This window comes from Pogoniulus pusillus, chromosome 11 (assembly GCF_015220805.1).
Source record: "Pogoniulus pusillus isolate bPogPus1 chromosome 11, bPogPus1.pri, whole genome shotgun sequence".
In the NCBI taxonomy this organism is placed as follows: Eukaryota; Metazoa; Chordata; class Aves; order Piciformes; family Lybiidae; genus Pogoniulus; species Pogoniulus pusillus.
The window spans coordinates 10286106-10309691 of NC_087274.1; the positions used below are offsets into that span (position 1 = coordinate 10286106).

Genomic DNA, 23586 nt, shown 5'->3' on the forward strand with positions numbered 1-23586 from the left:
TGCCCTTCACAAAGGAAACTTCTAATAGAGGTGACGAGAGCGCCCAACATCAGTGAGGAGGTTGGATGCTGTGGTGGTGGTAGGAGCACAAGAGTGTGATGCACAGCTGCTGCTTGAACTGAGGCTTGGGGATGCAGCTTTACTGTCTGTAGAACAGGAGTAGGGACCACTCTGAAGTGCAGAGTTCTACCCAGATGAGGTTTCACTGTGACAGGACAAGAGGGGGAATGGTTTGAGGCTTGAGGAGGGGGAGACTGAGACTGGAGATTAGGAAGAAGTTCTTTCCAGTGAGGGTGGTGAGACACTGGCACAGGTTGCCCAGGGAGCTTTGTGGATGCTCCCTCCCTGGAGGTACTCAAGGCCAGGTTGGATGGAGCCTTGAGCAACCTGGGCTAGTGGGGGAGGGGTGTCCCTGCCCGTGGTAGGGTGATTTGAACTAGATGATCTTTAAGCTCCATTCCAACCTCAACCATTCTATGAATCTGTGAACCTAGAGATGTAAAATCTGGAAGCTTCCATAGCAGGGAGTTGCCCATAGCAGAAAGTCTCCTCAGAATTATGGTGTTTCCAGCATCTTGTGCAGTAGTTTTGCACCCACTTCCCTTCAGAGCTCGGGGGCTGTTTGAACACCCTTGTAACACATCCCTTGTCTTTTCAGGTCGCAAAAGATGCCTGGCTGCTGGCTTTCCCTCTGTGTCACATCCCAGCCTCTTCTTTGCTGGGAAGGTCAGTCGTGCCTTTTACTAGAGTCTTAGAGGAGGGTGAGTCTGGCCTCTAATATTGTGTGTTCTTTTTAAAGGTGGTGTTTTTCCTGTGGTCTGTAGTAAAAGAACTTTAAACCAACACACAATATTGGGAGTAGGGCCCCTTGGGACGCTTGTTCATTTGAGAGTCTCATGCTCTTTGCCTCTGGGTACGATAGGACAAAGGGGGATGGTTTTAAGCTGAAGCAGAGGGGGCTTAAAGTGGATCTTAGGAAGAAGCTCTTCAGTATGAGGGTGGTGAGACTCAGGAATAGGTTGCCCAGGAAGGCTGTGGATTCCTTCTCCCCAGAGGTGTTCAAGGCCAGGTTGGATAAAGCCTTTGAGCAACCAGGTCTAGTTGAGAGGTGTCCCTGCCCATGGCAGGGAAGTTGGAGTAGATGATCTCTAAGGTTCTCCTGCAAGCTAAGCCATTCTGTGATACTAAAACAGATACTTGAGAAGTCCTGGCTTATTTTTTTTCTGAGCTTTTGAGCCTGAGGAGAAGCAGTGTGGCACAAACCAGACATCTGCAAGCTCTTCCCAGATTCCAGGTTGACTTTTCCTTTCAGGCTCTGAGTGTGGCACTCTGGCACAGCTCCTTTGCAATTTCCCTTTCTGCCTTTGTGTCTGATTATGAGATGGGCTCGAAATGATCGGTTTCACTTTTGAGTTCTCAGAGCTGTTTATGTTAGTGTCTGCCAGGGAGAGGAGGTGCTGCTGGCTTATGAGAACCAAATACCTCCTGAAACTTTAAATAATGAAGCAGCTCCTTAAGGTCAGGACCACTGAAACATAACCAAAATCCCAGGTTTGCTTCTAGCTCATAAATCAAGAGAGATGATTTGTTAATACCTTCCCAGAGGGAAAACAAACTCCTCATGGAATTAAGGCACTTGGCACCTGAATACAACAAGCATTTAGAGGGCAGAAAGATAATTTCTGTGACCAGTGCTGATCCCTAATAGGCCTCTTGTGCTTCCTGGGAGGTAGGGAAGTTCAGCAAGTCTTTTTAACCTCCAAAGTCCCACAGATGCCTTTAGATCTTCCTCTGACTGCAGTGCTTGGCACCAAAGGTACAAACGTTAAATCCCACTCTGTATTTGTGTGTTTGGGTTGGAGGGGATTGGTGACTGAAGCTTGCCTCTGCTTCCCTGGTGCTCCTGCAGGTCTGTGTTATCTGGGATGTGACACACTCACAAACCCACTGCAGAGTGGATGTGGGTACTGGAGATTCACCCATTGCATTGGGTTGGAAGGGACCCTCAAAAGTCATCTCGTCCAACCTCCCTGAAGGCAGCAGGGACACCTCCAACTAGATCAGGCTGCCCAGGGTCACACTGAGTCTGCCTTTGAATGCCTCCAGGGAGAGGGCCTCAGCCACATCTTTGGGCAGCCTGTTCCAGTGTTTTACCACTCTAACTGCAGAGAACTTCCTCCTGATGTTCCACCTAAATCTACCCTGCTCCAGTTTCAAAACGCTGCCTCTTGTCCTGTCTCTCTAAACAGTCCCTCCCCAGCTGTCCTGTAGGTCCCCCTTTGAGATACTGAAATGTAGCTGTAAGATACCCCTGGAGCCTTCTTTCCTCCAGGCTGAACAGCCCCAATTCTTCCAGCCTGTCCCCATAGGAGAGGTGCTCCAGCCCCCTGATCATCTTTGTGTCCCTTCTCTGGCCCTGCTCCATCAGGTCTGTGTTTATTTGGTTTGATCTGGAGGTGTATCAATGCTGTCAGCATAAACAACACAGAAACATCCAGGTTGGAAAACCTCCTCAGGATTACCAAGTCCAACCTTTAACCCTACTGTACAAGATTTACCTTAAACCATCTCCCTGAACACCACACCCAAACGACCCTTAAACATATCCAGGGTGGGTGGCTCCACCACCTCCCTGGGCAGCTCATTCCAGTGCCTGACCACTCTCTCTGTGAAAAACGTTTTCCTAATGTCCAATCTAAACCTACCCAGCCTCAGCTTGAGGCCATTCCCACCTGTTCTTTCTCCAATCACCTGTGAGAAGAGGCCAGCAGCAGCTTCGCCACAAGGTCACTTCAGTTCACTGTAGACAGCAATGAGGTCTTCATTCAACCATCCTCAGCTCCCTCAGTCGTTCCTCATCAGATTTATTCTCTAGGCCCTTCCCCAGCTTCTTTGCCCTGCTCTGGACCAGCTCCAGCACTTCCACAACTCTCTTGTATTGCAGTGCCCAAAACTGAACACAGCACTCAAGGTGTGGCCTCACCAAAGCTGAGTAAAGAGGGGAAAAAAGGGGACTTGTGTTTGATCTCTGCTGTGCATGGCAGGAAAGCCAGGGTGATGCTTTCTGTGGATGAGCAGAAGGTAAGTCCTGCTTTTAGAGGAGACAGCATATTAGCAGAGCTTCCAGCAACCTTCCTCAGCAGAAGGAAGAAGCATTTCAGGTGGGATGGAGGAAGAGCAACATCAGCTTTCCTTTGGTCATCTTGGCAAATACCAGCATGTGGCACGGGGAAGTCAGATCACAGGAACCTCATGTTGCTTTTCTCCTTCCATTTCCAAACCTTTTTGCCTTCTGGAAGAGGACCTTCTTGCCTTTTGACTCTTCTTGGCTTCTGGAAAGAGCCCTGGTGTGATGCTTTGGGAGGAGAGGAGGTGGCACCAGCTCTTTCCCATCTCAGAAGACCCAGCACTGTGGCAGGAGGCTAACAGATAATTACAGAGTGAATCTGCATCAAAGGATATGGCCAAGGGCAAAGAATCACAGAATTAACCAGGTTGGAAAAGACCTCCAAGATCTTTGAGTCCAACCTATCACCTAACCCTTCTAATTAAGCCATGGCACTAAGTGCCTCATCTAGCCTCCTTTTAAACACGTCCAGGGATGGTGACTCCACCACCTCCCTGGGCAGCCCATTCCAATGCCAATCACTCTTTCTGTGAAGAATTTCTTCCTTATGTCCAGCCTAAACCTGCCCTGGCATAGCTTCAGACTGTGTCCTCTTGTTCTGTGCCTGGGAGAGAAGACCAACTCCACCTGGCTGCAACCTCCTTTCAGGTAGTTGTAGACAGCAGTAAGGTCTCCCCTGAGCCTCCTTTTCTTCAGGCTGAACAACCCCAGCTCCCTCAGCTGCTCCTTGTAAGGGTTATGCTCCAGCCCCCTCACCAGCCTTGTTGCACACAGTTGGATAAGGGCTATAGGGGACAGTGCTGGAAGAGGGTGAGTATGGAGCAGCTGGGCTTGGAGATTTTCCACGTGGCTTAGAAGCAGGCTGTAAGGTGGCTGAGCAGATTGGCTTTGTCTGGTAGCTTTTGTGTGGTGCCAGATGCATGGGAAGCTCCCTCTTAAGACATGGACTGGTAGGAGCAGAGGAAAACCTGCATGGGGTTTGCTGGTGGTTCAGCTTCACAGCTCTGGCATGGCTGGAAGAAGTGATGCAAGTGCTGGGTGGCAGATGAGCAGCAGGGACCGTTCTTCAGGCATCCAGCTGGATAGATGGAGAGAGGGAAAGGGGAGCTCAGGTAGTTAGAAGGATGTTTGAACAAGGGTATAGCCTCGTATCCAGGAAGCTGCTGTTTCCTTTCCCTTTCTTGGCTCGTTCTAGTCATGGGGAGGTTAGGAAATGCACCACAGAGCTGCTGCTGTGCTGGCTGGACCCAGCTGACTGATCTTTCTTTTAAGATTTGCTCAAGTTTGAAAAGCAATCAAAAGTCAGGCTGTGGCTTGCTCTGGCCATGGCCAAACACCAAACAGATCCTCTGCTGTCAACTCCAGCTCCTCCTGGAGTCTGCAGCGCTGTGTGGGGAGAGAGTTGGGTGTTTGTGGAGCTGGGAGCAGTGAAAGTGTTTGTAATGAAGAGGGTAATGCCACAGTCAAATCCTATTACAGTCAAGAGCTTTGTCTATGTGCAAGTGTCTCTTTAAACTGAATGTTTAGACTGGAAGCTCCTTCTGGAGATAGCTTTGCCAATGTCTTTTTAGGTGCTTGTCACAGAGGGGGAGAAGGAAACACAGCCCAGGCTGAGAGCCCTTCCCAGAGGAACTGAGAATGCTTTGATAGCATGAAAATGCTGCAAAGTGCACTTGCCTCTTGAATTTTGATTCGGCTGAGCATCAGGGCTCTTTCAACTGCCTGTCCTTTGTCTCAGGAGCTTGGTACAGTGGTTTTTGACAGCCTCCAGAGGAGCATTTCAGAGTACAGCCTAATAGGACCTTGTGGCGTCTCCTAAAATGCTGCAGTGTCTCTCTTCTTCCTTCAGCTTTAGGAGCTCACATTGAGGCTGTGAATTTGAGGCAGATTTTGTAAACATTCCTCTCTCCACAGCTTAATATCCTCTTGGCATGTGTTGAGACTGCAGAAAGTGAGATCATCTTTCCTGGGCAGTGTCTACAGACAGAGAGATTGCAGATCAATGGCAATTTCTGCTGGCCACTTGCTCTGAGACGGAGTTTTGAAAGCCATAGAGAGAATTTTTCTCTTGGGAGATTTGGTTTAGTGAGAGCTGGTGTGAGGAGAGAAGAGCAAGGGCTTTCCCTGTCAGCAGCAGTGGGGTCACACAGGGAAGAGCTTAGGAGGTTCTGCCTAAACATCCAGGAAAAACCTTTTCACTGTGAGGGTGGCAGAGCACTGGAACAGGCTGCCCTGGGAGGTTGTGCAGTCTCCTCCTCTGGAGACATTCCAAACCCACCTGCATGTGTTCCTGTGTGACTTGCTCTAGGTGATCCTGCTCTGGCAGGGGGGTTGGACTGGATGACCTTTTGAGATCCCTTCCAACCCCTGACGTTCTGTGACTGTGTGAGGTGGTGTTAAGGTCTTGACACCTTAAGGGAGCAGCCTGGAGCAGCAGTACCTTGATCCTGCTGTGCTCAGCCCTCTGCTCTGAACTTGGCAGGGCTGTATCTCTGATGAGGGAAGGCTGTTCAGCCTGGAGAAGAGAGGCTAAGAGGGCACTTTATCAATGCTGGTCAATAATTAAAGGGCAGGGGACAAGAGGATGGGCCAGAGTATTTCATGCTGATAGGATAAGGGGCAATGAGCACAAACTACAACACAGCAAGTTCCTCCTAAGCATGAGCAAAAACTTTGCTATGAGGGTGCTGGAGCCCTGGAGCAGGCTGCCCAGAGAGGTTGTGGAGTCTCCTTCTCTGGAGAGAGTCCAAATTTGCCTGGACATTGTGATCCTGAACAACCTGCTGTGGGTGACCCTCACTAGGGAGGTTGGTCTGGGTGGTCTCCAGAGGTCCCTTGCAGCCCCCAGCAGTCTGTGAATCCCTGTGTCTGTGCACAGCTTTTTCAACAGCTCCCAGTTCTGAGGACTGCTGCTTTTAGAAGCAAAGACAAGGGCAAACTGAGTTTGCCTCTGTTGGATGGAGGGAAGGACCTTCCAGAAGTGAACCCCTGCCCTGGTGTCTGCTCAGCACTGGTTAACAAGTGAGGTTTCTGCAGATACAGTAGAAGCACCCTGACTCTTCTGCAGTCCTGAACACTTCAAATATCAACAATGCCTCCAAATCCTGCAGCAGCCTTTTGTTGATGGAGCTTGCTGTGCTTGGAGATGTGATTTAGCTGAAAGACCTGAAGAATTATTTTTGCCAAAAGAAGCTGTCTGTCTCTGTGGAGGGGTCTGCTCTGGGCTACCTGTAGTACCAGCCTTTTCTACCCTGGTGTAGATGTGCCTGTGCCTGCAGGCGAGTCACCCAGTGACTGCAGGAGCCCTCTTCATAGGGTGATGCTGTTAGACCTGAGGCCAGACACAGAAGTCTTGCTGTCAGTTTAATGCCTCTGCTGCCTTAAGCAACCAGCAGCTGAGCCTTCTGCATGAAGAGGATTTGGAGACAAAAGAGCTGGGGATGGAGGGGGGAAAAGAGGGAGAGGAAACAGGCAGGGAGAAAATACCTTTGAACTCTGTTACAAGTGGTTGCTCCCAGGCTGTGGTGGCTAAAGCTGTGCTCTGCCCTTGACTTGGCTGTGCAAATCTCCCTCTTGACACAAGTGCTGTGGGATTGAGTGGTTTACAACAGGAGCTGCCTAAACAGTCTCCTCTTTCAGTAAATCAAGGTTTTATCAGACTTCTTCACTGGCTGAAGTCTCTTTGGCTTACGCAAAGCCTTCAGTAATGGCTTCAGTGGAAGGTGTGGCCCTTGGGTAAACATGCCTGAGCTGCCCCTTGCTCTGCCTGCAGTGCTCACAGGGCTGCAGAGCGCTGCAGGCTGGGTTGATGTATGACTTTTATGGGCATTTTTATCTCAGATCCTTCCCGTTGCTGCCCCTCCTGTTTGTTTGCAGTCAACAGTTGGAGCGGAGCGGGGATTTACTGCTGGAGCAGAGCAATCTCCTGCCGCTCGCTCCTTTAGATTCCTTCTGCTGCTGTCTGCATCCAGGTTTGACAAGCTGGGCTGCTTAGCGTCCCTCTTTCTGCCGGGGAACAAACTTGCCCTTGACTTCTTGTTTCAGCAGCTCTGTGTGATCCTTCTGCTGCTGTGTGATCCGAGTAGGGAACCGCTTGGCTCCGGTCTCTTCTTGCCAGCTGCATCCTCGCACAGCACCACAAACCTCTGCCGCCTTTGTTTGCCAGCACTTAGCACTCAAAGTGCCACCCTCCAAGGGGCGTTTTGCTGCAGTGTGGCTGGCTGGACTGGTTTTGAAGCATTCCTTGCTGCCGTGAGGTGCAGGGTTGAGCAAGGGCTCTTGCACAGTCTTGTTAATGTGGGTTTCTTGCAGCGGTGAAGTCAGGGCACGCTGCCTCCAACGGGAGCCTGGCTGGGCACTCGGGGTGGGGGAATTAAACAGCCTCTGAGTCACTGAGCAGGGGCTTGCTTAGCGTGTTTGTGTGTCTGGCTCTTGAGCTTGTTTCGACTCGGGTGCCTTGGCAGCATCAAGGGTGAAGCTCGCTGGCTGCAAGTGCCCGGCTGGCATCGGGAGGGCAGTGGATCCCCAAGGCTGGCAGCAAGTGCTCGATGGATCCCATCTGGAAAGCACTTCCCCCCTAACTCCGTGGCCATCCCTGGGGTATGCCTTTGCTTGTTTTGAAGCTGCTGGAGGTGCAGTGTGTGAGAGCTGCAAGTTGGAACTCCTCACTCAGGGCTGCTGGGCGAAGGTGAACTGGAGGTGCGTGTGGCGCTGCCCTCTCGGGGCGGTGCTGCAGCCGGTACCCGAGGCAGGCAGGTTGCAGCCGCGCAGGGATGGTGCTCGCTGCAGGAGTTTCCTCACCAGCCCCAGCCGCTGCAGAACGTGCTGCCGGGCACACGATCCGCGCCCCGGGCGTGCCAGATGCGTGCTCTGGAGCCAGCTGAGCAAACAGGGCATGCAGAGTGCCTGTTCATCGCAGCTGTCCCAGGCATGCTTCCCAGGCCAGCTTCTAGCTCAGGCCGTGGGCTCAGAGCTGAGTGCAGCAGGTGCTGGTGGGCCAGCAGTGTGCCAGCGTTGGGCTCTCTTGCTCCCTGACCTCTGCGGGAAAAACCTTTGGAGCATGGATGTGGGAGGCTGAGTCTGTGGCTAAGGAGATGGAGAGAGGCTGACTGCTGAAGGAAAGCCAGTGACAGGTGTGGATGCTGTTTGGTGTCATCCCTGATTCACATCATTCCAGCACATGCCCAGGTAAACGTGTGCAAGCAGGAAGCTACTGCTGCCATCAGTGTGGTGGACAAAGGTATTTTTTGGGCATAAGCTAAGCTGTCTCCTGATCCAGTGTGTGGGCATGGCCACTGAGCAGACCCCAGAGGAGCACACCTATCCCAGGAAGGCTCACATTGAAGCACCCCACTTTGAAGCCATTCTATGATTCTAGTTGTTGTGGTGGCTTGTTTTCTTTTAATTATGATTAATACTAACTAGAATTAATGAATCAATTAGAATTAATTTTAAACCAGGCATTACTTGAAACACCAAATTGAAGGTGTTAAAGGATCTTTGAAGAGATACCACCTTTGGTGGTGATGTTAGGCAAAACAGGTTGATTGTGCAAGGACAAACAATTCATAGTTGATTGGATAGAGCTGGTTGCTAGGTTGGACTGGATGATCTTGGAGGTCTCTTCCAACCTGATTGATTCTATGAAACACCAAATTGAAGGTGTTAAAGGATCTTTGAAGAGATACCACCTTTGGTAGTGATGTTAGGCAAAACAGGTTGATTGTGCAAGGACAAACAATTCATAGTTGATTGGATAGGGCTGGGTGCTAGGTTGGACTGGATGATCTTGGAGGTCTCTTCCAACCTGGTTGATTCTGTGATCTGGTGGGAAGAGACCTCCAAGATCATCCAGTCCAACCTTCAACCCAGCACTGAAGGGTCAACACTAAACCAGGCGCCTAAGCACCAGGTCTACAAGCTGCTTGAACACCCCCAGAGATGGTGACCCTATCACTGCCCTGGGAAGACCATTCCAGTGTTTGAGAACCCTTTCAGTGAAGAAACATTTCCTAATATCCAACCTAAACCTCCCCTGGTGCACCCATGCCTGTAAACCTTACAGTTTGGATGACTTGTCAGTACACTTAAAATACAGGAGAGTCACCTGAGGGAGCAGGTTGCCTTTTGGAGCCTTTTCAAAGTGAATCTTTTCACATAAGGACAAAAGTGCAGATGTGTGTGTGTGTGTGTCCTACCTCTCTTTAATCTTTGTTGTGCTGAATGTTGTAGGTTTGACATTTGAGAAGAGAAAGGAGTCATCTGAAAGAAAATCAGAACCCCTTTTGTTGAAGTTAAAAATCTCTTCAATCAGCTGAGCTGTTTCAGAAGGAAGGTTTGGGGGGAGGGAAAATATAAAGTGGGAGTCCAAAAGTGACTCAGTTGCCATTAGTCAAGCCTGAATATATCATTCATGTTTAGCTCCACAACAGAGGTCTGCCTAAGGTGGCATTGTGTAGGCTTAGCAAGATGCCTTTTGCCATCGGAGGACAAGGACTGGCTCTGGCATGCTGTTATCAAGTGCTGTGAAGCCCTCAGCAGGGATGTGGGAAGGAAGGAGCCCCCCGGGGGAGGGGGGACTGTACTTCTGCAGCCTGGCCTGTGCACTCAGCTCCCTGTCAGGCAGTTTTGGTGGTGTGATGGCAGGTCCAGTCTGTGCTTTGGCTCAGGAACTGCTGTGTTCCTCCACTTTTCACTTGCCATTCTTTCCTCTCCAGGCGTCTCGGAGCTGAGCTGGGGAAATCTGTGGTGTACCAGGAAACCAATGGAGGTAAGAGAACTCTTTGCTGTGTGCAGGTGTTTTGAGGTAATCCTCCAAAGACTGGGTAATTCCATCAGCTAAACCTGAGTGCAGTGGTTCAGCTGTGGTGCAGCTGCTGCTTCATGGCTGACCTTGCACAAAGCAATTAGATGTGTCCCTTGATTTTCTTTTCTCTGCTACCTGATTTCTCTGCCCTTCAGACCCTCCTCTGAAGGGGAGTTCTGCCTTGGGTGTTAGCAGCTACAGAAATCCTTGTGCTTAGCAAAACATCTCCCACGTTTCAAAGTACTGACCTGCTCCATGCTGACTGTTAAATGATGTCCCTCTTCCAGCCCTCCACTGCCACGTGGAGTTGGAGCTGCCTGAGCAAGGACCTTGCTCTAAGGAGTGCAGATCTGAAGCTGTGCTGGGGTGGGTGCCTCCTGAGCTGGCTTTCAGCTCTTTGAACATAGCAAGTGCCTGTTTGCAGGTGCTGGGCTAAAACACAAGGATTTTAGCTACCAGACTTGAGTGGCTAATAGTCATTTGCTCTCTCAAGACCTCAGTTAGCACATCTGTGAGAGAGCTGCTAGAGGGAGGGCTGGAAATGGTGCTGCTGGCTGTGAGGGTTCAGAGTGGGCCATGCAGGGTGTAAGCTGCCCTGGTTAAGGTTGGATTGGCTGCTGCAGCTGTGCTAGTGAGAGCTCACTGTCCTTTGGGGTTAGTTTTAAATCAGGTCACTTGCTGCAAGGTCTGAAGTCGTTCCCCATCACTGCACAGCAAATCACTCTGCTTTCAGCAGTGTCCCTTAAGGTTACTGCCAGTGCCCAGGCAGTTAGACTTGGAATTTGGTGGCTGGGCAGATATTTCACCTTTTGCTTGTTCTTGCCCTCTGGTTCATGACTGTGTGGCTAGGACAGGTACCTTGGGAGATGTGATGTCATTGCTTTGTCTTTGCAGAGCTGCTTCAGGGCTCAGCTCTTGGCATTTGAGGCTGGGACTGTAGGAATTGTGTTCAGCAGACAGCCAAGGTTCCAGCTCCTGGCACTGTTGGAATGTCCTGACCTTGCTAGTGAAACTGAGGAGTTCTCCCTCTGAACTTTGTGCTGCTGGGGCTGTCTTGGGCTGTCCAGCCTGTGTGGAGCTGACCCAGTGGTAAGCTGGGAAAGAGCTGAGTTACCTTCTTGGTGAGCACTAAAGGTTGCTCTGCTTTGGGTGGGTCATTGTTCGCTGCGGAAGGTGACGCTGACAACTTTCAGCAGGAAGAAGTGGAAAGGATCTCTCCTTGTTAGGAGGTTGTCTTCTACACTGCCTGCTTCTGTGTGGTAGATAGAGCACACTGGTGTGCTATGACAGCTCTTTATTTCTGGGGGGCCTACTTATCACAGAATCAACCAGGTTGGAAGAGACCTCCAAGATCAGTCCAACCTAGCATCCAGCCCTGTCCAGTCAACTAGACCATGGCACTGAGTGCCTCATCCAGGCTTTGCTTGAACACCTCCAGGGATGGTGACTCCACCACCTCCCTGGGCAGCCCATTCCAATGCAAATCACTCTGGGAAGAACTTCCTCCTAACATCCAGCCTATACTTCCCCTGACACAACTTGAGACTGTGTCCCCTTGTTCTATTGCTGGCTGTCTGGGAGAAGAGACCAACCCCACCTGGCTACAGCCTCCCTTCAGGTAGTTGTAGACAGCAATGAGGTCTGCCCTGAGCCTCCTATTCTCCAGGCTAAACAACCTCAGCTTGGCTCACTTCTGTGTATGTGTAGTGGGTGTATGAAGGGCAAAGGAGCCAGTGTCTCTTTCAACCTTCATACACCCACAGCGTGGGGGCAGTCACTGCTGAAACACGATGTGTTGGCACTGTAAGTCTGATGTTTGGAAACAAAACTGACTCTCTTTTCAACCTTTTCAGAGACAAGAGTTGAAATAAAAGAATCTGTCCGGGGACAGGATATCTTCATTATCCAGACCATCCCCAGGTAAGGGACTTTGTGGCTCTGTTTCAAAGCTGTGAGATGCTTTCAGCTTCTGGTTCAGGAGGTTGGTTGTTGGATTTGTTTGCCCATTAGCCAACAATAAGCAGTCTCTTTCCAGTGCTGTCCTTGCTTTGACTCACATTTAAGACACTGCCTAGTGTTAAGCTGTTAAAGTTCCCAGAGGATCGTTTGTGCCATAGCAGACTGAAAAGCTTCCCATCAAATAGATGAAGGGTGTCACTTAAGGCACAGAGCAAACATGACTGATGGCTTCAAGTGGAACATCTTTGTTCTGCATGCTGGTGGTGCTCAGTTGTGTGGGCGTTTCAGACTGGCCTTTCCATTTGGGGATGTGTAATTTCCTCCAATTTATAAGCAGTGGAGAAAGAGACAAACAGCAGCTCCTGCTTTCATCACAGGTTGGGTTATTCTTCCCCTTCCACTGCAGTCATGTGAAGCTGAGCTCAGGTGGAAGCCTGTAGCTTCCCTCTTGTACTCTTACAGGCATTTTTGAGTTTTATTTTGGCTGCTTCTAGCCTCAGAGTAAGAGATGCAAGTAACCAGAGGGCTAGAAAAACAGCTGCTAACCCCAGGAACTTTGCTGCTTGTCTGGCTGAGGAAGAACCTAGTGAGAGAGCACAGGTGTCATAGAATCACAGACTGGTAGGGGTTGGAAGGGGCATCTGGAAATCATCTAGTCCAGCCCCTCTGCTAAAGCAGCTTTGCCTAGGTCAGGCTGCACAGAATTGTGTCCATAAGGCTTTTGAAAGTCCCCAGAGAAGGAGACTCCACAGCCTCTCTGGGCAGCCTGCTCCAAGGCTCTGGCATCTTCACAGGAAAAGGTTTTTCTTCACATGTAGATGGAACCTCCTGGGTTCCTGTTTGTGCCTATTGCTCCTTGTCACTGGGCACCACTAAAGAATCTAGCCCTGTTCTTTTGGCCCCTACTCTTTAGAATTACAGAATCAGTCAGGGTTGGAAGGGACCACAAGGATCATCTGGTTCCAACCCCCTTGACATGAGCAGGGACACCCTACCCTAGAGCAGGCTGCCCAGAGCCTCATCCAGCCTAGCCTTAAACATCTCCAGGGATGGGGCCTCAACCACCTCCCTGGGCAACCCAGTCCAGGCTCTCACCACTCTCATGCTGAACAACTTCCTCCTCATGTCCAGTGTGAATCTCTCCACCTCCAGCTTTGCTCCATTCCCTCTTGTCCTGTCACTCCCTGATATCCTAAAAAGTCTCTCCCCAGCTTTTTTGTAGGCCCTCTTCAGATCCTGGAAGGTCATGAGAAGATCACCTGGGAGCCTCTTCTTCTCCAGACTGCACAGCCCCAACTCTTTCAGTCTGTCCTCATAGCAGAGCTGCTGCAGCCCTCTGAGCATCCTTGTGGCCCTTCTCTGGACACACTCCAGCCTCTCCACATCTCTCTTGTAATAGGGGCTCTTGATCAGCATTGAGAAGATTCCCTCTGTCTGCTCTTCTCCAAAGACTTTGGTGGGGAGGCAGCCCTCATATGAATTCTGACTGCAAAACAGCCAGCCATGAGGTGCTGTCATCAGAGATGAGGTACTGCTAGAATGCCTTTTGCACAGCTAACAAAACAAGGCTGTTCCTGCCCAGAGAGCTTTTGCCAGGTTACCAGTTCTGCTCACAAGAACTAATAAGTACCAGAGCTCAAGCAGGCAGCAGAACACCCTCAAAACGGATTTTTGCCTTGCTTGCCAAAGCAGCAGAGGCCAGTGAGAATTCAAGTTCATGTCCTCTTGCCTCTAGTGTTCCTCTGGCAGGCTGGGATCTTCCTACAGCTCATCTCTTCAGAGAGATGCTCAAAGTGTTTCCTCCTCCTTCAGGGAGCAACTGAATCTCCATGAGTCAACCCCCCACTGCTGCAGCATTGTTGTGGGTGAACGGTGCCATTCTGTGTCCCTCCCTCATAACTGAGAACTCATGGACCAGATAAGGTGTGCAGAGAAGCAACTGGAGCATTAGGGACAGCAGTAGCTTGGGGAGGGGAAAAGCCTCCCTTGCTTTTAACTTGTTGATCTCCTTGGTGGTGTTTGTTTTTTCCCCTGACCTGAATTCAGTGCTGGGGGCTGAGAAATGGGTCCCTGTTCAGCCAAAAACTTCAAGGTCCTCTGGTGAGGAACAAGCATTGTGCAAGTCAAAGTCACCTTTTATTGTTAAGGTGCAGCTGTGCCTTGCTGCATTGCTTGAGAGGACGGGTTCAAGGGCATCTCAGTTTTGCAGTGAGTTTCAGGGAGCTTTTTTCAGGAGAGGAAGAAAACAACAACTGTGGTGAATAATCTAAGAATAGGCCTTCTGCACTCTGTGGTGGTTTGGAAAGTAAACAGAATGTTAGGGGATTGTAGGGAAGGAGCAGAGAAGGAATCAGGCTTGTTATGCTGCAGAGTGAGTTCAGTCTGCATCTGAAATGTAGAGAGAGAACAGAAAGAGCTGAACAGTGGATGCAAGCTGCCTGGCCACAAAGCACACAGCAGAACTGAAGATGTGATCAGGGTGGGTATCATCCCAGGCTGTTGGTGTGTGGATGAGCATTTCTAAGAGAGAATACCAAACAGCTTGTGCTCAGAGTGTGGCAAAGTGAAAGAGTGGGTAATGTAGTGATAAAGTAAAAGCAGAAGGAGCCTTTCAGTGCTAGTGCAGAGTCCATTGGCAGCTTCGCATAAACCAGAGGAGCAAGCACAGGGTTCTGCACCTGGGCTCACTATCAATAGGGTGATGGAAAGCAGCCCTGAGGAAAAGGACTTGGGAGTGCTGATGGATGAGATGCTGAACATGAGCAGGCAGTGTGAGCTTGCAGCTCAGAAGGCCAGTGGCAGCCTGGGCTGCAGCCAAAGCAGCGTTGCCAGCAGATCCAGAGTGGATTCTGCCACTTCACTCTGTTCCGGTGAGACCTCACCTGGAGTACTCCACCCAGGTCTGCAGCCCTCAGTACAAGAACATGGACCTGATGGAGCAGGTCCAGAGGAGAGACAAGAAAATGATCAGAGGGTTGGAGCACCTCTGCTGTGAGGACAGGCTGAGGGAGTTGGAGGTGTTCAGCCTGGAGATGAGGAGGCTCCAGGGAGATCTAATAGCAGCCTGCCAGTACCCAAAGGGGGCTACATGAAGGATGGAGAGAGACTGTGCACGAAGGCCTGTGGTAATAGGACAGGGGGGCAATAGCTTCAAACTAGAGCAGAGCAGGTTTACATTGGATGTTAGGGGCAGGTTATTTACCATGAGGGTAGTGGAACACTGCAACATGTTGCCTGGGAAGGTGGCTGGGGCCACATCCCTGGAGATATTCAAGGTGAGGCTTGACAAGGCTCTGGGCAGCCTGATGTAGTTGAGGATGTCCCTGCTGATTGCAGAGAGGTTGGACTGGATGACCTTTGGGGGTCCCTTCCAACCCAACCTGTTCTATGATTTGCTCAAGCCCTGAGAATAAGGATATTCAGGAATGACTCAGGCAGGGCTGGGGAGGCTCTGACCTGCTGGAGTGGGGTGGGTGGTAAGTTGTGTGTGTGGGGTAGCTGAGCTGGCTCTAAATGTTCTGGTAATGAGCTGACAGGCCCCGTGTGAGGTCTTGGCTCAGGCTTTCCAGCAGTAACTGTGAGCCTGGCTTCAAGGAGGAGGTGGGGAGGGCAGTGAAGATGTTGCGGTTGGGGTTCCACCACAGATATTATTTCCTCCCAACCCCAAGCTGGGCCCTTGGATGGCATCAGTGTCCCTTGCAGAGGAGCAGGTCAGTGTGATGACTGGCTCAGCACAAAGCACCCAGGAGGGTACCCCTTGCCTCCATGAGCACTCCCAAGCCCACCCACCAGCACTGTTGGAGGGACAGATGCATCCTCATGTCTGTGCTGGCTGCTCCACGGCAGCTTCCTGGAGCCCAGCATGGGGTCCTGCTGGAACACTGAGAGCAGTGCTCCTCCTTGAACCATTTCTCCATCAGCAGTCCCACAGCAGCATGAGGACTGCTGATGCCTTTTGAAACCCTATCTCTCAGGAGCAGTCTTGTTCTCCATCTGCTTTCCATGGGGATGCTTACTGGAAGTTGTCCCTACCCATGGCAGGGGGGTTGGAACTAGATGGAGGAGGGGGATTAGATTAGATGACCTTCGGAGCTGCCTTCCAACCCAGCCCATTCTATGAACAAGATCATCTTTAAGGTCCCTTCCAACCCAAACCATTCTATGATCTATATCATTAGTAATCTTTTTAAGAGTAATTAAAACACTTAATGATGGAAAACTATTGAGGACTTTAAACAGGCTGCAGCTTGGCCACGTTTTTAATCCAGCACTGATAGCAGCATCTTTTTCTCTTCTCCCAGCCCCGTTGGCACAGCTCAGAAACCACCAAAGGGAAGAAACAGTTCTTTGTTTGCTCGTTGTCCTACGTGGCAGGGGGCTGTGTTTTATGTAATTCTTGGCTGGGTGCTTCAGAGCTAACAAAGCTTTCTTGTGTGGATGCAGCATTGTGCACGGGGGCTGGTGAGGCCAGCGGGAGAGCGGAGCCCTCGCAAACGAGGAGGCACAAATGGAGGTTGATTTCTGAAGGGAGGGGGAGAGATGGAAGTGGTTAGAAGGTTTGTCACAGGCCACCCAGAAAGCAGCTTGGAAAATGATGTCTCTTCACTCTTAGGGGGAAGCCATCCCCGGTGGTCAGGAGGGAAGTGCATCCTTGAGCAGCGTCTGAGGAACATCCCAAAAGCTCAGCGGAGCTTTAAGCTGCTCCTGTGCTGTTTGTTCCTCTGCTGCTGTGTGCAAAGATGGCCCAGTCAGCCCCTGCTCTGCCATGGCAACCTGCTCTGGTGGAGGATGTCCCTGCTCACTGCAGGGAGGTTGGACTAGATGGCCAACTGGAATGGATGTTAGGAGGAAGTTCTTCCCAGAGAGAGTGATTGGCATTGGAATGGGCTGCCCAGGGAGGTGGTGGAGTCGCCGTCCCTGGAGGTGTTGAAGCAAAGCCTGGATGAGGCACTTAGTGCCATGGTCTGGGTGATTGGACAGGGCTGGGTGTTGGGTTGGACTGGATGATCTTGGAGGTCTCTTCCAACCTGGTTGATTCTATGACTATAGGAGACCCCTTCCAACCAAATCACTCTGATTCACAGAAGGTTAGGGGCTGGAAGGGACCTTGAAAGCTCATCCAGTCCAACACCCTGCAGAGTAGGTCATCAAGAGCAGGTCACACAGGAACACATCCAGCCAAGTCTTTAATATCTCCAGAGAGGGAGACTCCACAACCCCCCTGGGCAGCCTGTTCCAGTGTTCTGTCACCCTCACAGGGAAAAAAATCCTCCTCATGTTTCCATGAAACTTCCTATGCCTCAGCTTCCACCACTGCCCCTTGTGCTGTCGTTGGGCATCACCCAGCAGAGCCTGGCTCCAGCCTCTTGGCGCTCACCCTTCATGTAGTTATAAACATGAATGAGGTCACCTCTCAGCCTCCTCCTCTACAAGCTGCAGAGCCCCAGCTGCCTCAGCCTTTCTTCATAAGGAAGATGTTCCACTCCCTTTGTCATCTCTGTGGCTCTGCACTGGACTCTCTCAAGCAGTTCCCTGTCCTCCTTGAGCTGAGGGGCCCAGAACTGGCCACAGTACTCCAGATGTGGCCTCACCAGTAGTCTGTGACTAGATGATCTTCAGACATCCCTCAAAGCCCTCACTAGCCTGTGGTTCTGACATCTCTAGGTAGCATGGAGGTGCTGATCTCTACACCAGTGATGAATAGAATCGTAGAATCAGCCAGGTTGGAAGAGACCTCCAAGCTGATCCAGTCCAACCTAGCACCCAGCCCTGTCCAATCAACCAGACCATGGCACTAAGTGCCTCATCCAGGCTTTGCTTGAACACCTCCCGGGGCAGCAACTACACCACCTGCCTGAGCAGCCCATTCCAATGGCAAATCACTCTTTGTGCTGTTTCACAATGCAACGTTCCTTAAGGCAGGAAAAACACCCTGCCTTGTGTTGCTACAAATAAAACCAGCCTCATAAATCCAGCGTGGCTGGAGCTGTGTTGGCTGCATGTGTGCTACTTCTCACAATAGACCATTTTGTGTCATCACACAGCATGTGAGGTGACATTTGTTCCACCAGAAAGGAAGAAAAAGGTCTTGACTTCAGTTTGTTGTGATGATGGAGGGGAAGCCATCATGCACCTGGTATTAGAGTGCAGAAATCAAACTGCACCCCACATCTCCTGGGTGCTGCAGTCGTGTCTGGCACACATGAGAGCTGGTGGTGATGGGACGTGATGGAAAGAGCCATACGGTGACAGTCTGGGTCTTGCATGCATCAGGATAAGATGCAGCATTATTGGCTTGGAAGTTTGTTGAGGAGAGGTGTGGGGCAAAGAGTTGGGTTGGAAAAACACCTCCTGATACTCAGAATGGTTTTCAAATCTCCCAGGGATGTGAATACTGCTGTCATGGAGCTGCTGATCATGGCCTATGCACTGAAGACCTCCTGTGCCAGGAACATCATCGGTGTCATCCCTTACTTCCCCTACAGCAAACAGAGCAAAATGAGAAAGAGAGGCTCCATAGTCTGCAAGCTGCTGGCTTCAATGCTTGCCAAGGCAGGTGAGTGTCCCAGGAGTAGCAGCATGGCAGGCTGGGATGCTGTTGGGCATCCCAGAGGGTGTCTGTCCTTCTGCTGGGTGTGGAGGAATGTGCTGCTGAACCCTTGAGCCACTTTGGGGGGAATCCATTTTCATCAGCTTAGAATCATAGAATGGTTTAGGTTGGAAGAGACCTCAAAGATCATCCAGTTCCAACCCCCCCACCATAGGCAGGGACACTTCCCACTAGAACAGGTCATTCAAGGCCTCATCCAACCTGGTCTTGAACACCTCCAGGGGAGTTGTGGATCACAGAATGTGATCTTTGATCACATTCTGTGATTCTGTGATCCACAACCCCCCTGGCCAACCTGTTCCAGTGTCTCACCACCCTCACTGTAAAGAACCTCTTCCTGACATCCAGTTTAAATCTTCCCTCTACCACTTTAAACCCATTACTCCTTCTCCTGTCATTACAGGACCTTGTAAATAGTCCCTCCTCAGTCCTGTAAGCCTCCCTTCAGATACTGGAAGGCCACTACAAGGTCTCCTTGAAACCTTCTCTTCTCCAGGCTGAAGATCTTGATTTGTATTTCTCTGTAACTTGTACCTGGGGAGGAGTTGGCCTAGAAGTGTCAGACTGCAGTACAGCATCAGCTTAGTGCTGTGGCTTGTCACATGCCTGTGCCTCATGGTGTCTCTGGAACATCCTCATGTCGTTTGTTTATGCCTTCTTTATCCCATGGTGTAATAGTCTGAGTAATAGCTAAACCAGTCTGGGAAATGGAGGCATTTGAGAAGGTGCCATGGTCTAGTTGATAGGACAGGGCTGGGTGATAGGTTGGGTTGGATGATCTTGGAGGTATCTTCCAACCTGGTTGATTCTATGAACTCCAGCCACGTGGGGAGTCATCTCAAAACGTTTTCCCAGCAAGAGTGGTCAGACATTGGAATGTGCTGCCCAAGGAGGTGGTGGAGTCACCAACCCTGAACCTGTTTAAAAGTCATTTTGGATGTGGTGCTTGGGGATATGGTTTAGGGTGAGCCTTATAGAGCAGGGATATTGGTTGGACTTGGTGATCCTCAGAGTCTTTTCCAACCTGAATGGTTCTGTGAATTCCTGGATTCACAGCATGGGTTGGAAGGGACCTTGAAGATCATCTAGTGCCAACCCCTCCCCCCCCAAGCTGTGGCAGGGACCCCTTCCTCTGGACCAGGTTGCTGAAGGCCTCCTCCAATGAATTGTTTGTTTGTTTTCCCTTAGGTTTAACACACATTATCACTATGGACCTTCACCAAAAGGAGATCCAAGGCTTCTTCAGCTTCCCAGTAGACAACCTGAGAGCCTCCCCTTTCTTGCTGCAGTATATACAAGAAGAAGTGAGGTTACTCTCGTTCTGTACCTATCAGCTTGGTGTGGTAGCAGCATGCAGAGGTTGTGTTCTGCCTGGGGCTGTCACTCTGCTCAGGAATTCCTTCACAGGGTGGGACCTATTCCACATTTCTTAGGAAACTGGGAAAAGGATGGATTGTGTGATTGTACCTGGGTGGGAATTGAGCTCTTGGCCATAAGCAGAAGATGAGCTTTGCTCTGTTATTTATGCTCCTGCCTCTAATCGCCTTTTAAATCCTATGGCAGGGTCTCTGCTCGCCCTTTGTTCAGCACTGCATGTCTGCCTGCCCTGAATTATTGATAGACTTTGTCTTGAGCTGAGGGTAGGAAATGCTGAGCACAGCAGGGCTGGGGGCAGGGCAAGGAGGTTTTATTTCCCATGTGCCAAAGATGATGATTTATGCCCACACTGGAGGAGCAGTCTCTGGGCTCAGACCTTTCCCTGCAGCTGCTCCGTGTGGGCTAGGTTCAACACTCTGAACGTTCTCACCTTTGCCCTTTTGGAACAGAAGGCCAGAGCCTGCTCTGCACAGGGACTGCAGGGGCTTAGCATGCTGGTGAGAGCCAGCATCTGGCCTGGCTCTCACTTCTGGCCCCCAGGTCCCATCACCACACCACCCCCTTCTTTCTCTATGCTGTGCCCTGTGTCTCCAAGAGCTGCACTCAGCACTGCAGACGTAACTTGCGTGCACCAGCTGGGAAGGAGGCAGAGTTGCAGGACCTGCAGCATTGCCTGTGCTAAACTTAGTGGTGTTGCCTTTGGGGCAGAATACAAAGCTACTGGGGTTGAAAACGAGATGCAGCTGCCACAGGGTGGAGATTTGGGTCTGGGGAAGGGTGGGATTGTTCAGCCGTGTCTCAAACCAGTTACTCACCAGTAAGAGGCTCTTGACTTAAAGAACTTTTTGTCACATCCAGATTCCAGATTACAGAAATGCAGTCATTGTAGCCAAATCTCCTGATGCAGCTAAAAGGTAAATGGATGCTTTACTAGCTGGTTAAAAGTAACTTGGGGAAGGTTTGGGATGGTGGGAAATACACCAGGAAAAATACAGAAGGGTCACAAATGGATCAGCTCTCTGCCACTCTCTGCAAGGAGGTTGTAGTGAAGTGGGGCTTGGTCTTTTTTCCCTAGCAGCAAGTGACAGACAAGAGGAAATGGCTTAGGTTGGATATTAGAAGCCACTTATTCACTGAAAGGGTTCTGAAACACTGGGAGCAGGGTCCTCAGGGAGAAGGTTGAATCCCTGTCCTTGGAGGTGTTTAAAAGACACAGAGATGTGGTGCTAAGGGACATGATTTAGCACCAGGCTTGTTTGAGTTAGGGAATGGTTGGACTTCAGGAACTTAAAGGTCTTTTCCAACCAAAATGGTTCTATGAGCTGGTCCATAAGCCCTTTGTGGATGGGAGCAGGATGGACATCTGTTGTAGTGCAGATGGGCAGCTGAATTTTGCTGTCCCACCCCTGTGGGAATAGATTCTGGAGGTCTCTACAGCTGCAGAGCTAGGTCCTTTGGCTGCTGCCAGGGTCAGACCTGCTGCATGAGTTTCAGCAGTGGCCTGACCATCTCAGAAAGCACCATGTGGAAGAGCAGCAGGAGACCCTTGTGGTGGGGCAAAGGAGTGGATGCTCTACCCCTTGGGCTTTGGGATATTGAGGAGGAACGAAAAGTTGCTTCCAGTGAAGTTTCTTGCTGGGGAACGGCCTTTGCTTGCTCTGTTGGGTCTGGGAGAGGTCTGCTGCACTGGGCTGTGGAGTTGCATCAACCTAACAGCTTCCTGACATGCTGTGGTTGTCCTGCAGGGCCCAGTCTTACGCCGAGAGACTCCGCCTGGGGCTGGCAGTGATCCACGGAGAGGCTCAGTGCACAGAGCAGGACATGGACGATGGACGACACTCCCCTCCCATGGTCAAAAATGCCACCGTGCACCCTGGGCTGGAGCTGCCCTGTAAGACTGAGCTGCTCTTTGGGCAGCAGCCACATGGTTGGGTGGGAAAATGGCTGTTGGGTTGTTGGGTTGGCTGTGTAACCAGCCTGATGGCTGTGGGGCAAGTGGAAGTTTTCTCAGGGGAAGGTGCAGGGGGAGCCATTGGTGGTGTTCTCCTTGGCTCTGCCCACTCAGCAAGTGCCAGGTGACAAAGTTTTGATAAAGGTGGTGCCTGTGCAGCTCTTAGCAGCAAAACTGTTGGAGCTAATGAAGCAGGAAAGAAGTGAAAGAGTGGAACTGCTATGGGAGCAGGCACTGGGACAGGCTGCTGTACCCACCATGGAGGGGAGGGCTGGTTTTGTCTTCTCCCTTTTGCTGTAGTCATTCCTACTGCTGGAAATTTTCTTCACCTTGGCAGCAGAGTGATTGTGTTCTAGTGTCTGCTTTGAGAAGGTCTTGAGGTTTATGGTGCTTAGGGTGAAAAGGTTCTCTGAGAGTGGTGCTGAGCTTCTGCCTCTTTTCTTGCCATCTATTGCCAAGCTGCTGGTTTTGAGAGCAGAGCAAGGTGGGGGGAAAAAAGGAGAAAACCTGTGTTTTGAGAAATGCCAACCCTCCTGCAGCTCCAGCAGCCAAATAACATCTCTGCAGGCAAAATCCAGCTCCCTCTTGGAAGGATTTCAGCTGTTGGGAGGAGGGTGGTGGGACAGAACTGAGTTCAGGGACTGTGGGAAAGGTGGCTGCTGCTGCTGCATGTGGTAGGGAGTGATGGCTCCATCATGCAGCCAAGCTTCATTGTACCAGCAGTGGTGAGAGCTGCTGATAAGTGTCTCCTCTCCTCCTTTGAAGTTCAGGGAGAACATCCAACTTGTTTGTGGGCAGGTCATGGAGGGGAGAGGAGTAAGACTGTAGGTGTTTTCCATTACCCCAGTTGTCATTTGCTGTGATACAACCAGTTAAGCAATGCTGGTGAGCCTCTGCTTGGGCCTGGAGGGACAGGTGGGGTTTAGGAATGAGGTTTGGGACTTCATCTTCATTGGCAAAGGGATTTCTTCACACCTTTCCAACAAAACAGGAATTTGCCTGGTTACTCTTGGCCTTTCCCTTCCCCTCCCACTCTGAAGAGGATGCTGTCCTCCAAAATATGACTAGAATATAGAAAGAGTTAGGTTGGAAAGGACCTCAAAGCTCATCCAGTTCCAACCCCCCTCCACAGGCAGGACACCTCCCACTAGAACAGGTTGCTCAAGGCCTCATCCAACCTGGCCTTGAACACATCCAGGGAGGGAGCAGCCACAACCTCCCTGGGCAGCCTGTGCCAGTGTCTCACCACCCTCACTGGCAAGAACTTCTTCCTAACATCTGGTTTGAATCTCCCCTCTGCCAGTTTAAACCCATTACTCCTCATCCTGTCATTACAAGACCTTGTCAGTAGTCCCTCCCCAGCCCTCCTGCAGCCCCCTTCAGATACTAAAAGGCTACTATAAGGTCTCCTCAAAGCTTTCTCTTCTCCAGGCTGAAGAGCCTCCACTCTTGTAGCCTGTCCTCACAGCAGAGCTTCTGCAGCCCTCTAAGCATCTCTGTGGCCTCCTCTGGACTGGCTCTAACAGCTTGATAATCCTTCTTGTGCAGTTCTGGAGCCCCCAGCAGACAGTACTCCAAGTGGGAGTACACTAGCAGACATTTATCTGCTACCAGGGCATTGATGTGACTGCATTTGGATTTCCAGCTATGCCACTTTAGGGAAGCTCAGCTGTGGGAGCTTGTGCTTGCTAGAGAGCTCCATAAGTGGTGGCTCACCCAGAAATGTGCCCTTGCCCAGTTTAGTTATTGTCCCAGTG

General features: G+C 50.8%; 1 protein-coding gene across 6 annotated transcripts in view; it reads left to right on the forward strand.

Moving 5' to 3' along the window:
- Positions 1-23586, forward strand: part of PRPSAP1 (phosphoribosyl pyrophosphate synthetase associated protein 1) — a 32739-nt gene that overhangs the window by 3591 nt on the left and 5562 nt on the right. For 3 of the 6 annotated variants that reach the window (XM_064150957.1, XM_064150960.1, XM_064150956.1), the window contains 6 exons: positions 9844-9896; positions 11786-11852; positions 18275-18447; positions 19690-19805; positions 20737-20792; positions 21624-21769. In XM_064150957.1, the coding sequence (XP_064007027.1) occupies positions 9844-9896; positions 11786-11852; positions 18275-18447; positions 19690-19805; positions 20737-20792; positions 21624-21769 (611 nt within the window). Of the gene's footprint in view, positions 1-658; positions 762-3007; positions 3082-9843; positions 9897-11785; positions 11853-18274; positions 18448-19689; positions 19806-20736; positions 20793-21623; positions 21770-23586 lie in introns of those variants that run through there. The other 3 variants (XM_064150961.1, XM_064150959.1, XM_064150958.1) reach the window with 3 other exon arrangements.